The sequence below is a fragment of the Poromitra crassiceps genome (genome assembly GCF_964638095.1).
Source record: "Poromitra crassiceps genome assembly, chromosome: 16".
Lineage (NCBI taxonomy): Eukaryota > Metazoa > Chordata > Actinopteri > Beryciformes > Melamphaidae > Poromitra > Poromitra crassiceps.
Window position 1 is genome coordinate 12588974 of NC_139645.1, and position 24738 is coordinate 12613711.

The 24738-nt window shown below is 44.5% G+C and overlaps 2 protein-coding genes across 2 annotated transcripts in view; one reads left to right on the forward strand and one right to left on the reverse strand.

Annotated features, from left to right (window-relative positions):
* Positions 1-532: 532 nt before the first annotated feature.
* LOC310791421 (casein kinase II subunit alpha'-like) lies at positions 533-13956 on the forward strand. Its single transcript, XM_083653116.1, has 12 exons — positions 533-950; positions 1400-1511; positions 2874-2975; positions 3195-3245; positions 3464-3523; positions 5076-5159; positions 6988-7098; positions 8997-9098; positions 9622-9722; positions 11596-11744; positions 13137-13224; positions 13470-13956. Exons 1-11 carry the CDS (start codon positions 847-849, stop codon positions 13208-13210), a joined length of 1050 nt encoding a protein of 349 aa, XP_083509242.1. The 5' UTR covers positions 533-846; the 3' UTR covers positions 13211-13224; positions 13470-13956.
* Positions 13957-15153: 1197 nt separating this feature from the next.
* The window catches only part of LOC310791069 (microtubule-associated tyrosine carboxypeptidase 1-like), a 10616-nt gene continuing 1031 nt past the window's right edge, over positions 15154-24738 (reverse strand). The window contains exons 2-8 of the mRNA XM_083652782.1: positions 24542-24738; positions 23286-23688; positions 20910-21053; positions 19805-19937; positions 18945-19250; positions 18064-18161; positions 15154-17063 (exon numbers count right to left, since the gene is read on the reverse strand). The exon at positions 24542-24738 is cut by the window's right edge and continues 173 nt beyond it. Coding sequence (XP_083508908.1) covers positions 16902-17063; positions 18064-18161; positions 18945-19250; positions 19805-19937; positions 20910-21053; positions 23286-23688; positions 24542-24738 — 1443 coding nt within the window. The 3' untranslated portion in view covers positions 15154-16901. The remainder of the gene's footprint in view (positions 17064-18063; positions 18162-18944; positions 19251-19804; positions 19938-20909; positions 21054-23285; positions 23689-24541) is intronic.

Consider the following 24738-nt stretch of genomic DNA (forward strand, 5'->3'; position numbering starts at 1 on the left):
CTCTGAGCTCGGATATTGCAACATTTCTACTACGAGGTAGCGTTAGCTAGCTAGCTCCTTTATTGATTTCGCATATCCATATTAGCGGATATATTAACAGATGGAATACCTTTTTACAAATGCTGCACAGTGTGTTGTGAATTTACGCTTTGCATATTTCTGTCGTTTCGCTACACTCGAGGCTTTAAACTCGGTAGGATCTCAGCTCGTATGAGTGATTTCAAAACTACCGTTAACGTTAGCTAACGTTAGCTAGGTTAACGTAACGTTAACCTAACTGTAGCTAGGTTAGTGTAGCTAACTAATGGTAACGTATTAATTCCAGAGTGGGGGCTTCTGTAATTATGTCGATTTAGGCTAACGTTAGCTTGCTGCTAACTAGCATCGCTCATATCCTAAGTTGGTGTAAATCGCTGGTGGCTGGTGCACCAGGCCCTCTCTACACAGCCATCAAACACTGACCAAACTGACCGTTATTACACATTCTTTCTGCATTTCTCTTGCTCTCTCCCCCACAGCCCCTCTCCCTCCCTCTCCGCTGCCTTCCCGAAGCTGGCGGCCCACCATCACATCCTGCCCGCCAGGCTGCTCAGGGGGCTCGCACACTCCTTCATTGTAGCGCTGTCCATCCGCACGGCAAGTGCCTGTGACCGGCGTGGATTGGCGGTAGACGCCTGCCAGCATCTGAGGGCAAACGCAGCCCAAACCAATGTTAAGCTCAACACCGGGGTCTTAGAGCCACCACGCATTCTCGAGAGTCGGTGTGTCGCCTTCCAGTACCAAGCCAAGAAGACTACACCAGTGGAGGAAGGTGACGGTCCTCGACACCGAGCCGCCAAGCTCGCAATGCCCGGGTCCACGGCCAGCAGTAAAGCTCGGGTGTACACCGATGTCAACACGCAGAAGAGCAGGGAATACTGGGACTATGATGCACATGTGCCAAGCTGGAGGTACAGTTGGATGTTGTACTTGAAACCGGGAGTGGTAGGCCTATGCATGGTGGCAACTTTGATATATTACTTGTGAGAAGAAAGCTTAGATATTGGAGAGCACCCATACTATCTCAACCAGAGGCATCCCTGTTTTATCTCCTCAGCTGACAGGCTTTAGCAAGAGGCTGGGTCTCGTGCCTGCTGTACCTGCAGAAAACGCCTAGCATCTTCCAAGCAGGAAGTAGATCAGATGGTGTGCGAAGAGCATTATGCCATTTGGATCTGTGCCCCCTTTAAGCATGAAAAGCAATTGAAACGCCCAATCATAACAGATCCTGGGGGTGATCTTTATTTGACTGGTCATCTTGGAAAGGGCATTGCAGCTTTGTCGAACTGTGATCAATACTTGCTATGTCCACAATTGAGTTCCTGGTTTTAGCTATTATGTTTCCACTTCTTCTCTCTAGCAATCAAGACAATTATCAGTTGGTGCGTAAACTGGGGAGAGGGAAGTACAGTGAAGTATTTGAAGCCATCAACGTGAGCAACAATGAGAAAGTGGTGGTGAAAATCCTCAAGGTGAGCCCCCTTCTTCCCTGTGTCACTGTCATCAGACCTTTCTAAACCCTATTTTTACCCATTAATAATGATACTAATGCAAGCTGTAGTGCCATATGGACCATATGTTTTTTTTTATTAGATTTATTTTTTGTTGGATCTGTTTCTCAGTAGACAGGTTTACAACACGAATACATCTAAAAACAGACTAAAGCAGTTGCAGGGAAATTGCTCAGGGGGATTTTGTAAGGAGATCAAATACACAGAAATAGAAGGCACCTACCCACACACAAAAGCATAGCTGTCTTCATCAAAACAACATAAATGACTCGTTCCTATATACCAGTGTTTCAAGGGGTGAAGTGCCTGCGTTTGATGTTTACACAGCAACCGTTTGGAGGCGGTAAAGCAGGTGTAACCAATAGCATTAATGTGGACATTGGAACACCTAGATCAGGGGGTGTCAAACATACGGCCCGGGGGCCAGAACCGGGCGGCCAAAGGGTCCATTCCGGCCCGCACGATGACTTTGCAGTGTGAAAATTGCAGTCCTTCAGAAGCCCTTCAATCCAATGTGATGCACTTGTGAAGGCCGAGAGGTACCAGGTTTCAGGAGCAAGTTAAATATTAAGTAGCTTATTCATGTTTTCTGTATTATCACTAAATGGTCACCTATTTTCATGACCCTTGACTATAGTTGGAACAGTTGCTGTCAATTGTAATGCACAGTTACAGACCGTAGATTTCATAATTAGTTTGATGGTAGCTGAGATAACCCTACGTGAAAATGTGTTCTTAATTCTTCACACTAAAAGAAACAGGAACATTGGGAGGTGATGTCATTTATAGATTATTATTATTATTGATTTTCTTTGGCTCAATTGAGACCAAATTGGGTCGCATGTGGCTGTGAGCTAAAATGAGTTTGACACGACACCCCTGATGGAATGGAACCATCATTAATGCTATTGGTTAGGTTACACCTGCTTTACGTCCTGCTCTACCAACTCAAAACGGTTGCTGTGAAAATGGTATATAGCATGCCCTTGAGATTCTGCTCCTAAGGATATTTGGAATGAAATTTAAAAAATGTAGAACTTCAAACACAATAGAAATTCCTTTTTTTGAGAAGCATCAAAATGTCAATAGACCATATCTACGTATAATAATCCTGGATCTGATGTGCTACAGGTAACGTTATCAAAAAGTTGGTGCTGCAGTGCCTTGGTTTGATTGAAGTATTGTGGATTCCATAATAATGATGATAATAATATTCAATCTAAGAGCGCTGTTCTCAGATTCAAGGAGACTTTACATAGTTTTAAAGAGGAAAACTATTCAAAAATGTCTTTAGTTTGAACTAGTTGTTGTTTTCTGTTGTAGCCTGTTAAGAAGAAGAAGATCAAACGGGAAATCAAAATTCTAGAAAACCTGCGCGGAGGAACCAACATCATCCGCCTGGTGGACACTGTCAAAGACCCGGTGGTGAGTTCACACGCCCTCAAGTCACTCACTGCATGCTGCGCTGCTAGCAGTGGCAGTTAGAGTCATGCCTGCTGACTGTTTGTGCCGGGCGGGCAGCTGCTAGCAGTGGCAGTTAGAGTCATGCCTGCTGACTGTTTGTGCCGGGCGGGCAGCGAGACCGCCCTCTCCACCCGCCTGCTGTTTCCATAAGCTAAGCGTTCTGTTATCCTCTCTTTGCAGTCCCGAACACCAGCGCTTGTCTTTGAGTGCATCAATAACACAGATTTTAAGGTACTTATGTTTGTTTGGCCGACATCATACATGTGAAACTACTAGCAGGTTTTTACCATTCATGTAAAGGCACTGATATTATCCATTATTAATAACGCGCTCATAACCTTCAGGTTATTGTTTGAAATGTCTAGAAGCCAGTTTGGATTACTGACATCATGTAACTGATCATTTCTCTAAACATTGTATGCATGGATATCCTCCCATCTGTTTCATAGGAGCTTTATCAGAAGTTGACAGACTTTGATATTCGTTACTACATGTATGAGCTTCTCAAGGTAAGAGCATATTTATCTTTTGTTTGCTAACACTTTACTTGAGGGTGCATATGACGACTGATATGACACATGTCATAACCATGACATGACACTGTCATAACATGACACTGTCATAACCATGACATTACACTGTCATGAACATGACATGACACCTGTCATGAACATGACATTACACTGTCATAACCATGACATGACAGTCATAACCATGACATGAGACTGTCATGAACATGACATGACACTGTCATGAACATGACATGACACCTGTCATAAACATGAAGGAGGCTTTATGCATGTTTTTTATTTCTTAAATATTTTATTTTCAAGTTTTCCTGAAACGGAACAAGACAAACAAACAGGTTCAGATACAGCGGGGAAAAACATGCCACAATGACACTCAATATTACAGTTTTGTAATATAATATCATGCTACCAGCTGGATAGGGTGCTTATGTGCTTCTAGGAAATGTTGTGTAAGAGAGGTCAATGAAGAACTAGCCGGGCAAGTCACCTGCTGCCCCTAACCTCATCGAGGTAGACTAGAAACGGCTCCCAAATAGTTAGAAATGTACTAATTGAGTTGGTCCTTAGGGACCGGAGTCTCTCCATCCTTATAACAGAGAGCATGTCCGTCAACCACAATTGGAAAGAGGGTGATTCCATCAAAATGAGTTTTTTGGCCACAGTTGCCATCTCAAGTTCTGCCTCCGGCTGAAGGGTTATGTTGTAGGCCTTAGAGTTTTATGATGTTTATGATTGTTGTCATTAAGTGTCATTCGGTAAATGATGTCATTGTTAATGCGATGTTGACATTGTTTGAGATGTCTTCGGTATGACGACTTGACATTAACCAAGACAACATAACCTGTCAATGTCTTCGTTATGACAACTTGACATAACCAAGGCAACATAAACCTGTCATAAACATGACGTAGCAGGCATTAAGATGTGATTAAGTGCAATTACACTGCCAAATTAGTTTATAACAGTGTCATTAATATTTTCCTTGACCTCACCTACAGTGGTACAATTTGAACATTTTGTTAAGATGTCATCATGTGTCATTACACTGTCATATGAGTTTATTACTGTGTCATGAGTGTTTTCCTTGACCTCAACTGCAGTGGTACAATTTGAACTTTTCATTAAGATGTCATTAAGTGTAATGACACTGTCTTGGTTAATGGCAATGTAATGTTGTTGAGATCTTAAAATATATTGAAAAGGTCTTAAAAAAGGTCTTAAAAGGTATTTAATTTAACTTCAGGATTCCTGCATATACCCTGATAGATGACACCCCCCCCATATCAGACATCAGATGATCATAATTATCACCATAGCAACAACGACCCAAACAACGAATGAATGAGTGGAGGAGGAAAAGTAATGAGATCTCCAGCTATGCCGATTGTGTGCAGAACCAGAGAGGAACCTGGACCGCTGCCTCTAACTTAAAGAAAAAACCCAATGCTGTGTGTGTGTGTGTGTGTGTGTGTGTGTGTGTGTGTGTGTGTGTGTGTGTGTGTGTGTGTGTGTGTGTGTGTGTCCCCTCCAGGCTCTGGACTACTGCCACAGTATGGGGATCATGCACCGGGACGTGAAGCCTCACAACGTGATGATCGACCACCAGCTGAGAAAGGTACGGCCCACCAGGACCGCTTCCATTGTCCTACACCCGACAAGAACATTATTTTACACAGTGAGACATTTGTAATTAAAATATGGGTGATATTTGTCTTTGGCAGATAAGGCTCACCAGCTGAGCCACAACAAGTTTAGAGATAATATTTTTTAATTTTATTTAACCTTTATTTAACCAGGTAAGTCATTAAGAACAAATTCTTATTTACAATGGCGACCTGGCAGAAGGCACCGCCTTTTGAGGGATAGGGGGTAGGGGATAAAATAAATAGAAAGTTACTTAGAACAAATAAAAACACAAGTTAAAACACAGTCAAAACATAGCAAGACAGACAGAGCAAAGGCAGGGGAAATATCATTGGAATTCCTTGGTTATATTGAGCTCTGTTGCACATCATGAGGAGTTACAAACTTAAACCATTGTATGAGTGCAATCTTCAAATTAACACAGTACCTGATTCTATACTTAAAATTGCACTTAGCATTTCTATTAAAGTTCATATTAATTATTTTTGCCGGTCAAAAACTGTTCTAGACACTCAAATGTTGTTTTTACACAGGCTCATTTGCTGTATATTAATGCAATTAGATACTAAATATCAGACATGAACACATATCTAGCTATAACCCACTTTGATCCAAAGACCACGTTGAAAATGTTGTTTCACTTATCAACGTCCCAAAAAGTGCACACAATGTTACATTTAAATGCAAGAACCAGTTTGATGCATCAAGGCCAAGTAGAGCTTGTCCAGGTCACATTCCACTCAAAATATAGTCTCGCTGGCCAGCCTCCTCTCCCTTCTGTCTGAGGAGTCTGGCGCCGCAGGTCTCCATAACTGGGATAAACCCTCCCCTGCTCTACTCTGCTCTCCCATAGAGACAGTCCGCATGTCTGGGAACGCCCACAAAATGTTAAATGGCTGGCGCACGAGTGGGGTAATTCCGCCCATATATCTCATGGGCTGACTCACCAAAAGACGGTGCTGCAGCTCTAAACTACATGTTTGGGGGTTCTAGAGCAGAACACAAGACGTCTGCTCAGATGTGCGTTTACTGCGGTGGTTAAATCCCCGATCGTGTCTGCCTGGGCTGGGCTATCAGCTAAATTCTAACTTTGCTGAATGGATAGAACGGGGGTTTTTACCCCACCCTGACCACGCCCCCAGCCAGGCTGAGCCAGCTAAACCAGCGTCTATGACGAGACGTGGCCTCAACCTATTGGAGCGACTGTTTCGGTGGCAGCCGGATGTTCGCTCCCGGCTTATTACAAGCTCTGTCATTGGCTCCGACCATGTCAATCAGAGCGGCTTCGGCTCCCTCCTCCCTGTGTGTCGCTGTAAATAGTGCCCTGCCTCTGCAGTGAAAACAACAACGCTAACTAGCTAGCAAGCTAACGGCAGAAACCTACACGCTAGCTCGTTGCTACACGCTGAAAACGGCAAGTTGGATTGTTTTAAACTATTTTCCAAGGGCACTGCCGCTAAGCGCCGCCCATCGCAATCCCACTATGGAGACCTGCGGCGCCAGACTCCTCGGGCGGAAGGGAGAGGAGGCTGGCCAGCGAGACTACGGTACTCAAAATAGTTCAAATATAACACCATTATTTTTCGTCACCTAGCCCAGCTAGCAAATAATAATCTGATACTCTTGGAAAAAGGGAATAAAATAAATCTCACATATCTTCTGTGGAATCATGCCCACCTGCATCATTGACCCCAGTCATGTAGACCAGGTTAACGTGTCTCTTTCAGTCATGTAGACCAGGTTAACGTGTCTCTTTCTGTCATGTAGACCAGGTTAACGTGTCTCTTCCTGTCTCACAGTTGCGTCTCATAGATTGGGGATTGGCAGAGTTCTATCATCCCGCTCAGGAATACAACGTCCGGGTGGCCTCCCGCTATTTCAAAGGCCCCGAGCTGCTAGTGGACTATCAGGTACATCACACACTATATGCTATATGCTATATGCTATATGCTAGCTGCTAGCTGCTAGTGGACTATCAGGTACATCACACACTATATGCTATATGCTATATGCTATATGCTAGCTGCTAGTGGACTATCAGGTACATCACACTCTATATGCTATATGCTATATGCTATATGCTAGCTGCTAGTGGACTATCAGGTACATCACACACTATATGCTATATGCTATATGCTAGTGGACTATCAGGTACATCACACTCTATATGCTATATGCTATATGCTAGTGGACTATCAGGTACATCACACACTATATGCTATATGCTATATGCTAGCTGCTAGTGGACTATCAGGTACATCACACTCTATATGCTAGCTGCTAGTGGACTATCAGGTACATCACACTCTATATGCTATATGCTATATGCTAGCTGCTAGTGGACTATCAGGTACATCACACTCTATATGCTATATGCTATATGCTAGCTGCTAGTGGACTATCAGGTACATCACACTCTATATGCTATATGCTAGCTGCTAGTGGACTATCAGGTACATCACACTCTATATGCTATATGCTAGCTGCTAGTGGACTATCAGGTACATCACACTCTATATGCTATATGCTAGCTGCTAGTGGACTATCAGGTACATCACACTCTATATGCTATATGCTAGCTGCTAGTGGACTATCAGGTACATCACACTCTATATGCTATATGCTAGCTGCTAGTGGACTATCAGGTACATCACACTCTATATGCTATATGCTAGCTGCTAGTGGACTATCAGGTACATCACACTCTATATGCTATATGCTAGCTGCTAGTGGACTATCAGGTACATCACACTCTATATGCTATATGCTAGCTGCTAGTGGACTATCAGGTACATCACACTCTATATGCTATATGCTATATGCTAGCTGCTAGTGGACTATCAGGTACATCACACTCTATATGCTATATGCTATATGCTAGCTGCTAGTGGACTATCAGGTACATCACACTCTATATGCTATATGCTAGCTGCTAGTGGACTATCAGGTACATCACACTATATGCTATATGCTAGCTGCTAGTGGACTATCAGGTACATCACACTCTATATGCTATATGCTAGCTGCTAGTGGACTATCAGGTACATCACACTCTATATGCTATATGCTAGCTGCTAGTGGACTATCAGGTACATCACACTCTATATGCTATATGCTAGCTGCTAGTGGACTATCAGGTACATCACACACTATATGCTATATGCTAGCTGCTAGTGGACTATCGGGTACATCACACACTATATGCTATATGCTAGCTGCTAGTGGACTATCAGGTACATCACACTCTATATGCTATATGCTAGCTGCTAGTGGACTATCAGGTACATCACACACTATATGCTATATGCTAGCTGCTAGTGGACTATCGGGTACATCACACACTATATGCTATATGCTAGCTGCTAGTGGACTATCAGGTACATCACACTATATGCTATATGCTAGCTGCTAGTGGACTATCAGGTACATCACACTCTATATGCTATATGCTAGCTGCTAGTGGACTATCAGGTACATCACACTCTATATGCTATATGCTAGCTGCTAGTGGACTATCAGGCACATCACACTCTATATGCTATATGCTAGCTGCTAGTGGACTATCAGGTACATCACACTCTATATGCTATTATGCTAGCTGCTAGTGGACTATCAGGTACATCACACTCTATGCTATATGCTAGCTGCTAGTGGACTATCAGGTACATCACACTCTCGTCTAAACAAGCTAGTTTGGGAAAAAGCTATAGCAGCTAGTGCAACAAAATGCTGTCGTTCAGACTGTACAATATTCTGTCTTCTTTTGAGTGATTTCTGGTGCCGTTTTGTTTTGTTTGTTTGTTTCCAGATGTATGACTATAGTTTGGACATGTGGAGTCTAGGCTGCATGTTGGCAAGCATGATCTTCCTGAAGGAGCCGTTCTTTCATGGCCAGGACAACTATGACCAGGTAACGTGGCAGAGAACAGGCTTCCCGTGTGGCCTGCCAGGTCTGAACTCTACACACCAGTCACAGACAAGAACGAGTAGCATCACGGCTGGGCGATTATCTTTGAAATCAATATCACAATTATGGCTCGCGTATGCAAAATCATGAAGTTGCAAAATCATGTGAAGTGATCCAAATGAATGTTCATCCCATAGCGATTAAATGTTTGACCTCACACCTAGCATTACCAAACTGACATTTTCAAATGAAATCCCTAATACCAAAATTAATATATAATTTTATTATATATTATATGATATTGTATATTATATTAGACAGACACATCATGAGATGATTCCTGTCGATAAATTGTCGCCCAGCCCCCATGTACCATTCCCAAATATGACAACATGTCATTCCTTAGACCTTAGAAAGGATGAATATTCTTTGTCATATTAGACCTAATAATAATTTGTAATATTAGTAATGACAATTTGTGGCTACAGTATGGACAGTATATTAAATGTGTCTATTCTTGTTCCAGCTGGTCCGCATCGCTAAGGTTCTTGGAACTGACGAGCTGTTTGGCTACCTGCACAAGTATCACATAGAACTGGACACTCGCTTCAAAGACCTGCTGGGCCAGTGAGTAACAGCGGGGGCGGGGGCGGGGGGGGGGGGGGGGGGGGGGGTGAAGGGTCAGACTAAAGCCCAATTTATGCTTTGTCTGGCGACACTTTTGAAACCGTCGTCGACAGAAATGAGGACTTGAGTCGACACTTTCAAGTGTCGGCGAGCAGTGTCTGCTACCTGGTGAAATGTCTAGTGTCGCTGACTACGTCATAGTATCGCGCAAGTCTGATTGGCTATATAGACGCACGCGCTTGACTTCCTTGTTTTGGTTTCCGCTAAAATGAAATGAATGAACGTGTCCCCGCTATTTTTATCAGCATGTCCTTGATGTATGACTTTGTGAAAATCACAAAGAACACTGTGACAAACTTCCCAGAGAGAGAGGATGTGAGTTGTGTGGTTGTGTGTCGTCGTTATATGCGGCTGCAGCCAGTATGTTACATCTTGCCTCCGACGTGGGTTCACTGACAGCATTCCCTCTCTTGGCTGTCTGCACCTAGTTCTCTGAAGCGTTCGAGTGTCACGTGACCGTTGAGCCGAGGAGAGAAGCATAAATGCAGCAACATGCACAGCAACACTTTATTTATTGTCGGCGACCATGTGTTGAGCGACACTTTCTAATAAGTATAAATTAGGCTTAAATCCTTATCAGCGGAAATTCATTCAAATGTATTCAAATCTCCTGCCGCTCAGAAGTGATGCGTCGCCGTCATGTGTCGTCGGTCTGACTGACAGCTGTTCATCTGACTGAGGTGGAACAGGGCCTGCTGCTGTAAACACCAAGCCATGAAGCAGCCTGGTGAAAGTATTACTGCGTTAAACTCCTCTCGGTTGACAAAGTATCCTCCAACTGCAGCGAAACAAGCTGCTTTACTCACATCCACTTCTGATTTGAAAGCAAAACTGAGAGAAACTCTTGACTTGACTCTTGACTGTAAAGAGGGCAGAGTCTTCATTAAGAATTCCTCGTGTCTTTCTCTGAAACGGGTTCTGTTGAGAAGTTCTGCGTATGTTCCGGCGTTGCCTTGGCGATGGTTCCGTTACAAAATGACTGCAAGTGTTGGGTAATGGAGTTGTGCACTTCCTCCAAAGTGAGGAAATTCACCTCTAAGCATAAGCATATCCGTTTTTTCGGGCACCTGGTATATTTATATCCGACCAAAAATAATGGTCTTGGAAAATAAGATTATTTTTAGTATTTCAGTGCAGTTTGTCCAGATGTGACCAGACATGGGATAATAAAGTTGAACTTGAACTTTTCAGTTTGCCGACTTAACAGACGTGCTTGTTTTGCTAATAGAAACCAAAAAGAGAACAGTCTAATTCCTGTGACGTCCACATCCAGTAGCAGGCATAAACCACACTGTGGTCATTTCTCACGTTTACAATGTGAAACTGTCACCATACCTTTCTACTGCACACTAAGACCCCATTTACACCTGGCATTGAAATGTGTTTTGGGTGATCGGATTGCAATCGGATAGCGCTTGACCACATGAGAGTACAGGTGTAAATGCACCCAAGACACATTGAGGATGGATTGCGATCAGATTAGCCAAACCACCTCCGGAGGTGGTATGGGAGTGAGACATATAGTGACCACATTGAACACAAGTGTAATTGCAAATGCGTTCTCAATCCACATACAACAGTCACCGATGTTTTTCTGCTGCTCTACGCTATGGAGCTTGCCTGATCTGATCGCAGTCGGATCTCAGTGTGGTCACTGGAGACGCATTAATACCAGATCAGGTTAATGTGGTCAAGCGCTATCCGATTGCAATCTGATCACCCAAAACACATTTTGAAAGGCAGCTGTAAATGGGGTCCAAGTGTGAGTGACCGGGTTCTGTTGAGTTGTCTAAAGCGCCGGCTGTGTGTGCAGACAAACCAGGAAGCGCTGGGAGCAGTTTGTCCAGACGGAGAACCAGCACCTGGTGAGTCCTGAGGCCCTGGACCTGCTGGACAAGCTGCTGCGTTACGACCACCAGCAGAGGCTGACCGCTGCCGAGGCCATGCAGCACCCTTACTTCTGTTAGTACCACTCACCTGCCCGCCACGCAACATCATCACTCACCTGCCCGCCACGCAACATCATCACTCACCTGCCCGCCACGCAACATCATCACTCACCTGCCCGCCACGCAACATCATCACTCACCTGCCCGCCACGCAACATCATCACTCACCTGCCCGCCACGCAACATCATCACTCACCTGCCCGCCACGCAACATCATCACTCACCTGCCCGCCACGCAACATCATCACTCACCTGCCCGCCACGCAACATCCTCACTCACCTGCCCGCCACGCAACATCATCACTAGGGATGTCAACGGTTAACCGTTAATCGATTAACCGTCGCTAACGTCGTTGTTCGGTTATTGCTGTCGGTCTATCAGTTAATATTAAAAAAAAAAAAAAAAAATTTTTTTTTTTTGGTCTATTTACTCAATGAGCTCATGCCCAAACAAGGCGTGTCTATTTAGATGCTGAAATGTTAATGCTTTTTGTGTTAGAAATTCTAACACAAAAAGAATTTGTGTTGAAATGTTGATGCTTTTTGTTAATGCTTGTTAATGCTTTTTGTGTTAGAAATTCTAACACAAAAAGCATTAACATTTCAGCATCTAAATAGACACGCCTTGTTTGGGCATGAGTTCATTGAGTAAATAGACAAAAAAAAAAAAAAAAAAACATTTTTTTTTTTTTTTTTTTTTAATATTAAAAAATTATGAATTAACCGATAGGTTAATCGATTATTAGCGTCGGTTAATCGAAAGTGAAATTAACCGAAAATTGACATCCCTAATCATCACTCACCTGCCCGCCACGCAACATCATCACTCACCTGCCCGCCACGCAACATCATCAACTAGTGTCCCCGTATCGGGGTGCACGATGATATTGGCACATCATCGGTATCGGCCGGTTAAGGCTTTAAAATGAAATGTCGGCATCGGCCCCGAATCAAACATTCCTGCCGATATGAAGACAGATCGATACTCTGTACTGTATTCATGTCTTCATCGGGCAGTGGGCCATCACGATAAGAGTAGAGACTTGATGTTCTCTGAAATCAGGTGGGGGGAAAATGCACGCATCTATCGGCAATCAGCCAAAAGAGTTCGATCGAATATCGTGCATCCCTATCTCATTGACTTATTGTGATGCAAAATGATTTTTAATTGAAAATGACAGTTCTGCTAGTGGAATACCCGTTCAGTGCCATTAATCGGCCCTAATGACCTTATTAAAAAATCTGGTCACTTCCTGAAAGATTCAGCACGATCGCATGTAAAATGGCATAGCTGTGGCCGAACACTATTTCTGCTCACTCACTCACTCGCAGAGACGTTGCATTCTTATTACCATGCAGATAAAGTGATGCAGATAAAGTGATGGTAACTGTGTTTGTCCCTCAGATCCTGTGCTGAAGGAACAAACAAACACCAATACAGACAGCACAAAGGCAATAAGCAGTTCCAATGCAACATGATAAGCAGAAAGGAGGTAAAGCACTCTTATTATTATTATTTCTAATGTCTAAATAGAAACACTGATGTGAATGAGATGTTACATGCGTTCCCTGGATGCCAGTTGAATATGCTGTATTCTCCCATGTGTGCAGTTTCAAAGTTAAGTTGTCTGGAAATCAGTGTTTACTACATATCCCAATCATAAAAAGCGGAATATGGTTTAGTATTTGGGCTCTGATTCTTCTTCCCCCCCCCCCCCCCCCCCCCTCATCCATTCAGGAAGAACCTTTGTTACCTCAACTTGTGACCTTTTCGCGGCAGAGATCCTCTGCCTCCAAATCAACAGCCATACTGGAGCAAGATGTCAAATTCTGCAGCATCACACAAACACACTCGGATTCACTTGACCCCCCTAACAAAACCCCGGGGGAAATCAGCGCCGCCTGGTCCGAGTCTCAAACGAATCCGATCTGAGCTTTTTGAGGTGCCCCCGCCCACATCCCCACCCCCACCCGCCCACCCCCTCCGGGACTCCCTCCCTCCCTCCCCCACGCCTCCTTCAACCTGTTTTTAAAAAGGAGCAAAGTGACTGTTGTTGGATCAGTAAGAAGCCAGTGTTGTGCTGTAAAGATGTGTGTCCGTCATTAAGACGCTGTGGTGACAGCCTGAGATCCAATTCCAGGCCAAAGCACTGAGTGGCATGGAGGCTCTTTTCTGCTATGGATAGAACAAATGCTATATTGAAAGAGAATAAACCATTTTTATTTAAATACATGCGTGTGTTTGACTGTTGTTCTTGATGACAAACCACACGGTGCGCTGAGAAGGGGTGTTTTCTAATGCGTCTGAAGACGGCATGCGAGTTAGCACGGTTTTAACTGAGATGAGGTTTCGATATTCTTAGGGAGGTTGACTATCCCTGCAGTTATGGAGTGACACGTTTCGATCGGCGACTACGATTGGTCCATCTGTACTGGACACAAATTTAAGTGCGGGAATCCGACGCCATTGTTTAGGTCGACGGGTTTGTCTGGCCTGTTCCTGGAATACTACTAGCTTCTAATTCTTTGATTATTTCTCTCAACAAATGGTTCAAGATGAGTTTCAGAATAAAACCAGTTAGTTGGGGTGCCTAGGTAGGTAGTGCAACGGTAGATTCTCTGCCTACCAACATGAGGGTTGCAGGTTCGTGCCCCAAGCCACATTTTATCTCCGGCTTTGTAAGCCGTCCATACAGGCACAAGTGGCCAAAAATTTTGAAACTTGCCGTTTAATCACAAAACTTGAACAATGTCTAAAATGCCCTAAATGCAGTTTAGCATCACGAGTGCAGGTGAGCTTGTCTTTCACTACACCTGAATATGCAAAGCCTCACTTCAGCAGTAAAGTTACTGCTACCTAACTTTCCAGTTTGGAAAAAAATATGGCAAGATCAAAATATTTATTTATCGCTTCTGAAATGGTGGAAACTTCAATATAACAATGTTTCTGGGTGGTTTGGGTTTAGATTCATCTTCCCCTGTCCTTATTATCTTTAACTGTGAGGACTTTTTAACAGTTCACCAGTTAATCAAAGGTCATCATTCTGTTTGCCACTAATCTTTAAGCTATCCTGATGTAGCATTAATCATCACCACTTTATTGTGAAAACCTGGTCTAAAAATAATAATTTACATCCGCAAAAAAGGAAAATCAAGAATATTTCATTTTGTCCAGGAGTCATTTTCCAATGATTGATATTGAGAAGAGTGGGGGTGGCTGAAACTGCTGGTGAGAGAGTGGATCTCCAGGATGTTCATACTGAAGCTTGACTGCACCTGACCTGAATTTACACGGAAGCAAAGTGACTGAAGGTTAGGTTGTCCACCTCTGCAGAGAGATTGAGATTGATTTGTGTGCATCATGAAAACAGATCAGCGTGGTCGTTGCATCAAGTGTGCACTGTTGTTTTTAATAAATAACCTGGAGGATTTCCAGAACATAAAACATTGTGCAACATCCGTGCAATACAAATAGGTGCATTCGTTTTTAGGCAAAACCGGGCTGAGGCTTCGCCCGTCTGGTCAAAGCCAATGAGGTCAGCGGACGGCAACCTGCTCAAATTGAAAACATATCTGCTTACCAAATGGCTAAATTGTAAACACAGCAGAATAAATACTTTGCAGCCAAGTTACATGTTAATTATTTCAAATGTGAGTATTCAAAATATATCACAGAAGTCAAGTTCACATGTTCATTTAGTTAGAAACTGGATCGCTATGCTTCGCCCACGCCTTTTTTGCTGTGAGCCGAGTTTCCACTTCCAGACGGCTTGGCCCGAGCCACTAAACGAATGCCCTCACTGACGTACAAGTGATACACGCATTAAAAAGCAGCCTACAAATACATGGCTAGCTAACAGCTGATGAGTTGTACACCCATCAAAGGCACGCCCACAACACACCCCTGCTTTCTCCTCAGCCAATAAGCCGCTATGGGCAGTGGCCAGTGTGGCTGTCTGTTGTACAGGCCAACAACAGTGTATTCAAGATGCTGTGTGGTTGGTGGCACATTATCTTCAGCCGTCTTGTCATGTTAGCGTTACAAAAATAAAGTTTGGTTGCGCCACGCGGAGGGGAGCCTGGGGGGGCGGGTTACATCACAGTAGCATTGATATCCAAAGACCACCAAGGACACTCTTTTAAGACAGTAACAACATGGTCGATTATCTTCTTGGTAACACGGACATTATAACAATCTTCCACAGGGATATTTTAATACTTGACTGAGTCCATTGGCACTTGATATTTTAAAGATTCTTGGCCTCAGTTGAAACTTTCCCGGGTTTTTTTTTGGACGTGATGTGTCCTTGGTGTCCTTTTCCATCATGCGAACAATCTAAGGCATAAAACAATGTAATCTACAAAAAGGGCAGGTATAAAGCTAATACCATAGACATTCAGTCAAAACATTGAATAAATAAATTGCATAAATAAAGCATGATTATGAGTGTTTAAAAATGTATGGGACACGTTAGCATTGCCGTGTGTACAGGCATTTGATGCGGTGAGATTATGTTGTGTGCACAAAAATGTCGACATATATAATGTTGGTTACATGATATCCTAGAGTTGCAGTATTGAGGTAACTTCATAGTGTAGCCTTTGTACAGTACATGGCCCAGTGAAAGAGCCACAGAGACATGCATCAGACACGGGTGGAAAAAGTAGATAGAGAGGTGATAGTGTATGTCTCATAGTCCGTGTTATTCAAGTTTTAAAAATTGTCCAAATAAAGCATTGGTTATATATGTTGCTTATTCAGGGCGCCATATGATAGATGAGCTCGATACGATCGAGGCGCCAACGCCTCCCACAGCTTCAGGTGGTTTACTGCGTTCACCATTGACTGTATAAAATATGGACGGCTCCGAAAAAGTGAAGCCAAAACAGCTCGATCGCCCTCTGGTGGCTGGTTTTTATATCACATATATGTTCAAGTGCTCATTCTGGTAAATACGGTTGTTTTTAATTAGTTATTTGATGATGATGATAAAAAATAAAATAAAAACTCCGTCAGACGGCGGGGTGGCTGAGCCCGACTCTACTGCGCGGCCTCGGGTCCGAAACGACGTCGCACGAGCAAGATGGCCGCTCGCGCAAAAGAGATATTTTGGCTCCACTTTTGCATAGCGGTAGGAAGCGTGGACCCTTATATTACACAGTCAGTGGTTCAGGGCAGCAGGTGTTGCAGCTGCTCGTCGTCCAGCTCGTTGACGGAGACGATGTGGTGCAGGTGCTGCAGGTAGCTCTCCTGGTCCTGCATGAAGTGAGGGATCCTGGTCCGGCGGAGCACGGCCAGATGCCGGAGCCGGTCCACGTCTTCAAACGACACCTGAGGCCCGGGGGAAAAGTCACAGTCGCACACATCAGACAAGTGAGTATGCCGGCTATGGTCACAGCAGGTCTTCCTCAGGCTGAGAATTGTTTATCAACTTTTTCATATCTTCAGTAGTGAAGTCTAATTTGAATCATGAAGGCTACCTCTGCAGCCAACACCCTGCTCATCCACATCACCCCATACTTTGTTATTCACGCCCCCTTTCATTCATATCCTACTTCTCCTGTCCATTCACACTCAGTCACCCACACTTTCTGTCTCTAGCAATAGCCAATCCCTTTCCCTCGCTTTTCCGCTGAGCCAATCACCTAAGCGGGTTGATATATTTTGATTTCTAAAGAAAGAAAAACTTGCCAATAAATGGGTTACAGGATTCCCAACACCTTCGACATCAATTTCAAGAACTTTCGAGGCCCATATGGATCAGTACTTTCACCTACTGTCTCTTACATTTCAAACATTTTATTGTTAAGCTTAGCTTGTCATTATTTATATTTGGTGTAAGTATCATACTGTATCTCAATGTCAATGTCAATCAATGTCTGAACCTTTTCCTGCACTTGAAGTGACTAAAGTAAATTTAAAGTAAAGTAATTTAACTAGTGATTTAAGTAAACCAAAAGTATATACACCCTAAATAATTGTGCTAAATTGTTTTCTAGATGGAAGCACGATGGGCTGCAGCTTGGGAGGAAAATCCCCCTTTTAAGCTTGTTTATATTGAGGTTGCCAGGTCGGCCCTGTTTGAGAAGTGAGTAAGAAGCCAAGAGGATTTGGTAACAGATGAGACTAATCTGAAGGAAATGGGGGGTTTGTGGGAAGAGCCTTCTTAGGGACTTCCTCAAATGTATTCTTTGGTCACTTCTTCAGATCTTTGAGAGCACCTTTGTGAGTCTAACGCCAGGTGACCAGTTTAAGATGTGGATTTTCACTACATGTAAACATAAGCAATTGTACTGCTAACAGGGGTTTTCATATGAAAGCAGAGACCCACCTTGCCCAAAGAGGTCAACATCTTGAAATCAATGGTCCTCCGATACCGAAGAATCCTGAGGATCCCGTCCAGATAAACCTGATCTTTACTGAAGCAACCTGAAAACACAAAATATATTATATACTGTACGTATGAGGAGTACAAATCAACTACAGACCAAATTAATATTTCCATTTGCATTGAGTTAAATATTGCTGAGTGTTACCCCCCCCCCACCCAAAAAAAAAGATTAATGTAAGCATCGTGATTCTTATCTTCCTTCTGAATCGATTCACAACCCCCAATAATCTATTTTGTGTGTGTGTGTGTGTGTGTGTGTGTGTGTGTTGGTGTGTGTGTGAGAGAGTGAGCGTGAGCGAGTGCGTGTGAGAGATCATTTTTTATGAGAAAAAGGGGGCTACAGGTACAGGCAGAACAAATCACATTCATTGGAACGTAAAACAAAAACAGAAGATATTCATCTGAGTTTTAAAACAAAATAAATCAAATCCATAATTTTTTGTATTACTTGAAAAAAAAATCTTGAAGTCACTGAGAACTGAGAAATATACAGTATATATATAATATAAGGTTTTGTCTGTGCTAATTTAGCATGAATAAATGTTACCATTTGTCTCAGGTTTGCCTTTGTGTGCACTTACATTATTGCAATGGGAAAAAAATACATCTGATACACTTTGCTACAGCGCCTTTCTTAGCACACAGCCGACTGGAGTAGATCCTGAAATCCCCCCTATGTACTGAATCGGGAATGGTTTTGAATCGAAAATCAATTTTGAATCGAATCGTGAGTGACCCCCAGGGAATCGGAATGGCGTCGTGAGATACCCAAAGCTTCACACCCCTGCCGAGTCTAATCCTGTATGATTGCTCATGCTCACCTGGCTCGGAGGTGTCCGTCTGTCCCCGCTTGGCGCGCAGGCAGTACTCCCAGCGCACAGCCGGGTCCTGGACAAAGCGGGCGATGTGACCGAAGAGCTGGCTGAAGCTCAGGCTGGCCGCGTGATACACCGTGTAGTAGAGCAGAGCCGCGCGCCAAAGGTAGGGCTGTTTCCGCAGCAACACGCTATGCAGGCTGGCCAGGCCCTCCTCCGTGGGATTGGCCGGCTTGAGGCCAAACTGCTTCCTGCCCGCCGCGGTGGCCCACGGCTGCAGGTTGTTGTTCACGCCTCGCAGATAGTGTGTGCCTGTGAGGGGGGGGGGGGGCGAGACGGAAGAGCGACGCTAACGTTAAGCTAACGTTAACGACATGACATCTAGAATCATACTCACAACCGGTTCAGTCAAAGCTGGAAAGACAAATCCACTCTAAAGCACTGTTACATAAACAGCTATCGGCACTGTAATGTACTTTGCATTTCTGATTCAAAAAATGTCTTCCTTATTTTTCCTCTTCCTCTTTCTCCTTCCAAAGTAGACACCAACATTACAATGAGATATTTCCAGCAGCTACAATAGAGTACTGCAGGGATGATGGTATTTTTGTAGGCTTACCTAGAAGTCCCTGCACTTCCTGGTTCCTACGTGTAAAAGTCAATGGGATTTAGGGAAAGTTTAGGGAGGGCGGGTTTACCAAAAAAATTTTTTTTGAACGGTGATATATAACAGTGGAAGCGTAGCAGAGAGGTGGATTTTCGTTTTATCCGATGCTTTGAGGCAGTGTGAACATGTGATCTAGTCTCCATCAAAGTGTGTTAAGAATTGTAACGTGTGAAGTCGGTGCAGCAGAGTCTCTCTGTACCGATCTCGTGTCTCAGCATCCCCTCCAGCCAGTGCTGCCGAGCCCCGGCCAGGTTGATGGTCAGAGTGGGACGACAGCTCTCCACCATCATCACCGCCTGGGACAGCAGCTCTTCAGACAGACACACCACCACCTGGGACAGAAACACACTCAGGGCATGAGCCAACTCAATTACAATTCAACTGAGGGATTGGGATTGAAAGAATTGGATTTGAATTTGAGGAAGTTCATTTTAATTCTGTGAAATTCCCTGTTTTTTGTTTTCTTCTTCCCACATATCAGAGATTATCCATACATAATGGTATATATTATCAACACCGAATACCATAAAATGTAAGAGAACCTTTCAGGTGGTATTTGATGTCATCATAATATGAAAATGTTTTTAACTGTATTTTACCCGATAGGGAAAGGAAATCGAATTGCGATTATTGCGACTGATATTGCAATTGTGGTATGATTTGCGATATTAGAGGGAACAATCATTTCTACATACATTAATTATTCTCATTGTCATTGAAAAACGTATTCAAATGATTATGATGTGATATTTGCAGGGATCCGTACCAAACAAAGATGTTTTATTAAGTCTGTAGAATATGATGTGGAGGCCCAGGACATCTCTGCAGCACCACAATATGTCATTTGAAATGGTATTTTGACACATTCCTCGTGTAACAAATATTGCGCTTCCCGCGATTTGAAAATAGCAGTAGGCGGCCATATTGCGATTTCTATAACATTTCAAATAATTGATGTGCAGCCCTGGTAGACCCTTGGTCAGATACTTTTTTACTACTTTGTTTTCTTTTTACAAAATTAGGACTGTATGCAAAATTCAGATGGCTCAAAAGGTTCTTACCAGGTTCTTACCACACTAACAAAGATCGTATACATCTTAGTAAAGTAAATCAATAGCAAATCACCTGAATGCCGATAGCTCAATTAGAAATTACGCTATGGAATTTATATTCACGTAAAATAAACACACATTTTGGGTTTAAATGAATTTTCAATCCTTCTATGCTTGAAACTGACACGTTCAGACTTGTGTGTTACTAGTGACTTGCCTTCATACATGCTGCATGTTACTCAGTGCACTCACCTCCCCTACACAGCCCTCCTTCTGCAGGTATTTGCGTGCAGACGCCCAGACTCGACTTTTTGGGAGAACGCTGCCGCCCGTCACCTCCTCGAAGTTCTCATAGGAGCCAAACTTCCTCAGGACGCACTCCATGATCCCCACCGCCTGCAAGAAGACAAGAGACCAACTTTCAAACCAACGGGCCAGCTTCACCACCATCCACCATCCCTGGTCGTGACAAGATGGGACCTAGGTCACAACCCGGGAGAGATACACAACAATTAGCGTAACAAATAGCAACCCGGTGGTGCCGTTCACACTGTCATCAACCCTTGACCGACCCTGGTCCGTGGGTCGGAAAGGAGAGTCCCTTTCATACCCGAAATCAACCTGGAAATAACCCTGGTTGGGACCAACCAGAGAGATAGAAGGGAAGAAGAGAGAGAGAGAGAGAGAGAGAGAGAGGGAACGCAAACCAATCACAAGAGTCCACTGATGACGTATTTCAGTGCACAACTTGTCGACGGTTGCCTTGCCTTGTGGGTGATTTGACTTGAGCAATACAAGTTCTTCTCTTTACAAAGCTCTTTTTTCCACCAAGAATGGCTGCAAACTGGACAGATTCAGAAATAAGGGAGCTCCTCTCAGTCTGTGCAGAGGGTGATATTGACAGGCAGCTGTCTGGAACGTTTAGAGACATTACCGCCATCTGCTGGACTGTGCCGTGCCCCATCTGTAGACCCTTTTCACGGGGGCCATTTTGTGTCGAAAAGGCAGGTTAAACACAGGGTGCAAGCAATACACTAATGAGGGTTTCCAACTTCCATGAGTCTAAGGCCCAATTCCAATCCGCCCCCTAAACACTCAAGCCCTGAACCCTCAGTCCCTCTAATGGCCGCCATCTGAAAGTGGTTGAGTCATCAAGTGTGGAAGGGATCCACATTGGATAAATAGGAGGTTGGGGCAGCAGAGCCCTTTGCACTTGACAAGATGATGTTGACTCTGGCAGGTTTGGGGCTCGCTATATATTGTTTATTGTCAAGACGCTTTGAGGGATAGACTCCCTGATGAGTCTGTTCTCATCCAGGCTCTGGCTCTACAGAGTGGACAACAGGTAATTTAAAAATAAATGTAGCCTACTGCAAAATCTGCAATCTGCAACATGTGTAATTATAATTAAAATAAGCATAATAATGACATGTCACCCAACATTATACACAATGTCAATACAGTACAATACAGATTTGGTAAAACTATTTCTCATTCATCAACAAAGTTGTGGATTGCAATTGTAATAGAAATGATCGATGTTCTAGGATGATCGATTATTCTAGGATTGTGTAAAATAACTAGCCTACTTGCATTCCTCTGATATAATATTTTTGTCTAATCTGAAATCCCTATTAATGTAATGTTTCATTGTCAATTAAGGCATTCCAGCCCACTCGCAAACACCGCGTTCGTTTCGTGCGTGTGTTCTTTTATTTTTTTGACAGATATTTGCAGCCTTCCCCGTTTTATACATCACAACGCTATGCATTGTGCGCAATTCCCTTTCCGTAAGTGGCCATAGCTGCGCCCTTACGGTAAGGGGGCAGAAAGGGCTCACTCTGAGCCCTCATTCACTTTGCGATTTCAGAGTGGGACATCCCTAAGCCCTCACTCCCTTCACGTGAACGCGCCTCTAAGGGCTTGAGTCAGTAAGGGGGTGAATTGGAATTGGGCCTAAGTGGGAACGCCTGATTAGTGTTTTGCTTGCACCTGTGTTTACCCTGCCTTTTCGACACAAAATGGCCCCCGTGAAAAGGGTCTATCCCGGTTTTTCCATGGCACAGTGTGAAAAGGCGCAAGACGGAAATGTTCCTGAATGTAGTTGCATGTGTGATTGTATAGAGACACTGCATGAAATAGGCCACGCCCATCACGGGGGAAATCGCTCCGTTCACTCCCATAGACCAGCATAATTTTCCTTGAATTAAACATAGCTAAAAGCTGTTGTGTGGTGGGACTGCGCAGACAACAAATGTAAAAAATCGCCAGTTAAAGTTATTTTGTACTCCTGAGCAAAACAAGGAAGCCATTAGAATTGGCGAGAAGAAAAATGTGGATCTAGCTGTCAAGGAAGTAAGTTGGAGTGTTCATCTTCCGTATATACAATCTTTTTGTGCAACACGCAACCATGCACGCGACATAGGATAACGCCAGGATTGGAGGTGGGGGGTTTCTGTTTTCCCCCGTTTTGGGGCGTGGTTTCTGAATGACGACGCGCTCCGCAGTTGTCTCTATGAATAGCGTCAATCTCTAGCGGGTGCCTAAAAGGTTACCCCAGTAATTTACTGGCTGGGAATCTATGTGTGAAAGAGGCTAGAGAGAGAGAGAGTGATCTACAACACAAACCTGTTGGAGGAAGAGTCCTGACCCGTCCTTGTATTTCTCCAGCACGCTGCTGGGCTCCGGCTGTGCGTACTCAAACTGAGGCTCGTACTTGTAGTCCGCCTGGAAGAAGGCCTGCTTCTCCTGCTCCAGGTTGAGCGGCCTGAGTGCCACCAGCAGACAGGGCCTGGAGGGCGGCGCCAGAGGCCCGCCCCCCGCCGCCGCCCCCTTGGGGATGTGCGGCAGCGAGGTGGCGGGCCGCATCTGCCCCCTGCTGGCCCGGAGCCCCGGGGGGTAGTTGACGGAGCAGGTGCTCTCGCTGCGCCGCATCCAGCCGCCGGCGCCCAGGCTGGGGCTGGTCAGGCTGCGGACCGGGGGCGAGGGCGCCGCAGGGGCCCCGCTGCGCCAGGGAGGCTGCATGATCCGCCTGTCCGTAGGGAGGAAACCGGGTTAAAATTGCTGACGGTTAGTATTACTGCTTCACAAAACCATGTTTGATTACAGCGCACCTTGAAAAACACGGTAAATACTGTCTATCATCGACCAAAGTTAGCAACAGTGTGCCAGACGCAGGCGCGCAGCCTTAAACTGGTTTTATGCTTACGCGAAATCACCTGCGCCGAGGGGGTCGCCGCAGCTGGCCGTCCTATCGGCGGAGCTCGGCGGAGGGGGGCGTGCAGCTCCTCGAAAATGTGACTCTGCGGCGTAAACGCAGACGTGACGTGACCAGCACGAGAGCTGGGATTGGCCGTTGCATTGGGCTGCGCACATATCTGCTGACGTACTTGCTGTGAGGAATGAGGAAATGCCATTTCCTCATTTAACAGTGCTTGTCCCTCATCTAGCAAAGCCTTCTGCAGGCTCACCGGAATTAGTTTTGAAATGGAGGGACAATAAAATGTCCACCCACCGACACAATTGCAAGTTCTTGGTAAACGACACGATAACATTAAGTAATAAGACGTAAGTGTACCACAAGCCACCTAGTGTTTTGGACGTGTACCGCAGCCAACGTGCCGAGTTACGTTCGAGTATGCAAAGTCTCGCTGTCGCCGCTCGGCGAAGTGGAGGCTGCGCAGAACCCTGTCAGTGCCTTTAGTGACATTATTTCATTGAATGTAGCAATACTTTTTGGGTCCGAGTTTTCAATAGAAAACTTGGTGAGATTTGTGTGTATCAGTACTTTTTGAACATTTTCAGCAGTACTTTTTGAGCATTTTCAGCACATTTTAACAATACGTTCATTGTGATATGAAATGTTCATATAGTTTCATCTCTACCTGTCCGCCAGCTGATCCCGAGACCCCCGCAGGCGCTGGGGGGTCAGCTCCAGGCTGAGGGGCCGGCGGAGCGGCGGCCTGCTGGGGGCCCGCCCGGGGTCCCGGGGCTTGGCCTGGGCCGGGTCCTGGAGGCCATTGAGGGATGCCTGCTCCCTCTTGACGACGACAACGCTGCTCCTCCTGGGCCGAGGGCAGGG

Bases quoted from the DNA above. Each gene is read 5' to 3' on its own strand.
- LOC310791421 (XM_083653116.1), top strand. From the start codon at position 847: ATGCCCGGGTCCACGGCCAGCAGTAAAGCTCGGGTGTACACCGATGTC. The intron at 7,099-8,996 runs GTACATCACACA...GTTTGTTTCCAG, and splicing joins AGCTGCTAGTGGACTATCAG to ATGTATGACTATAGTTTGGA. The intron at 11,745-13,136 runs GTTAGTACCACT...TTTGTCCCTCAG, and splicing joins CATGCAGCACCCTTACTTCT to ATCCTGTGCTGAAGGAACAA.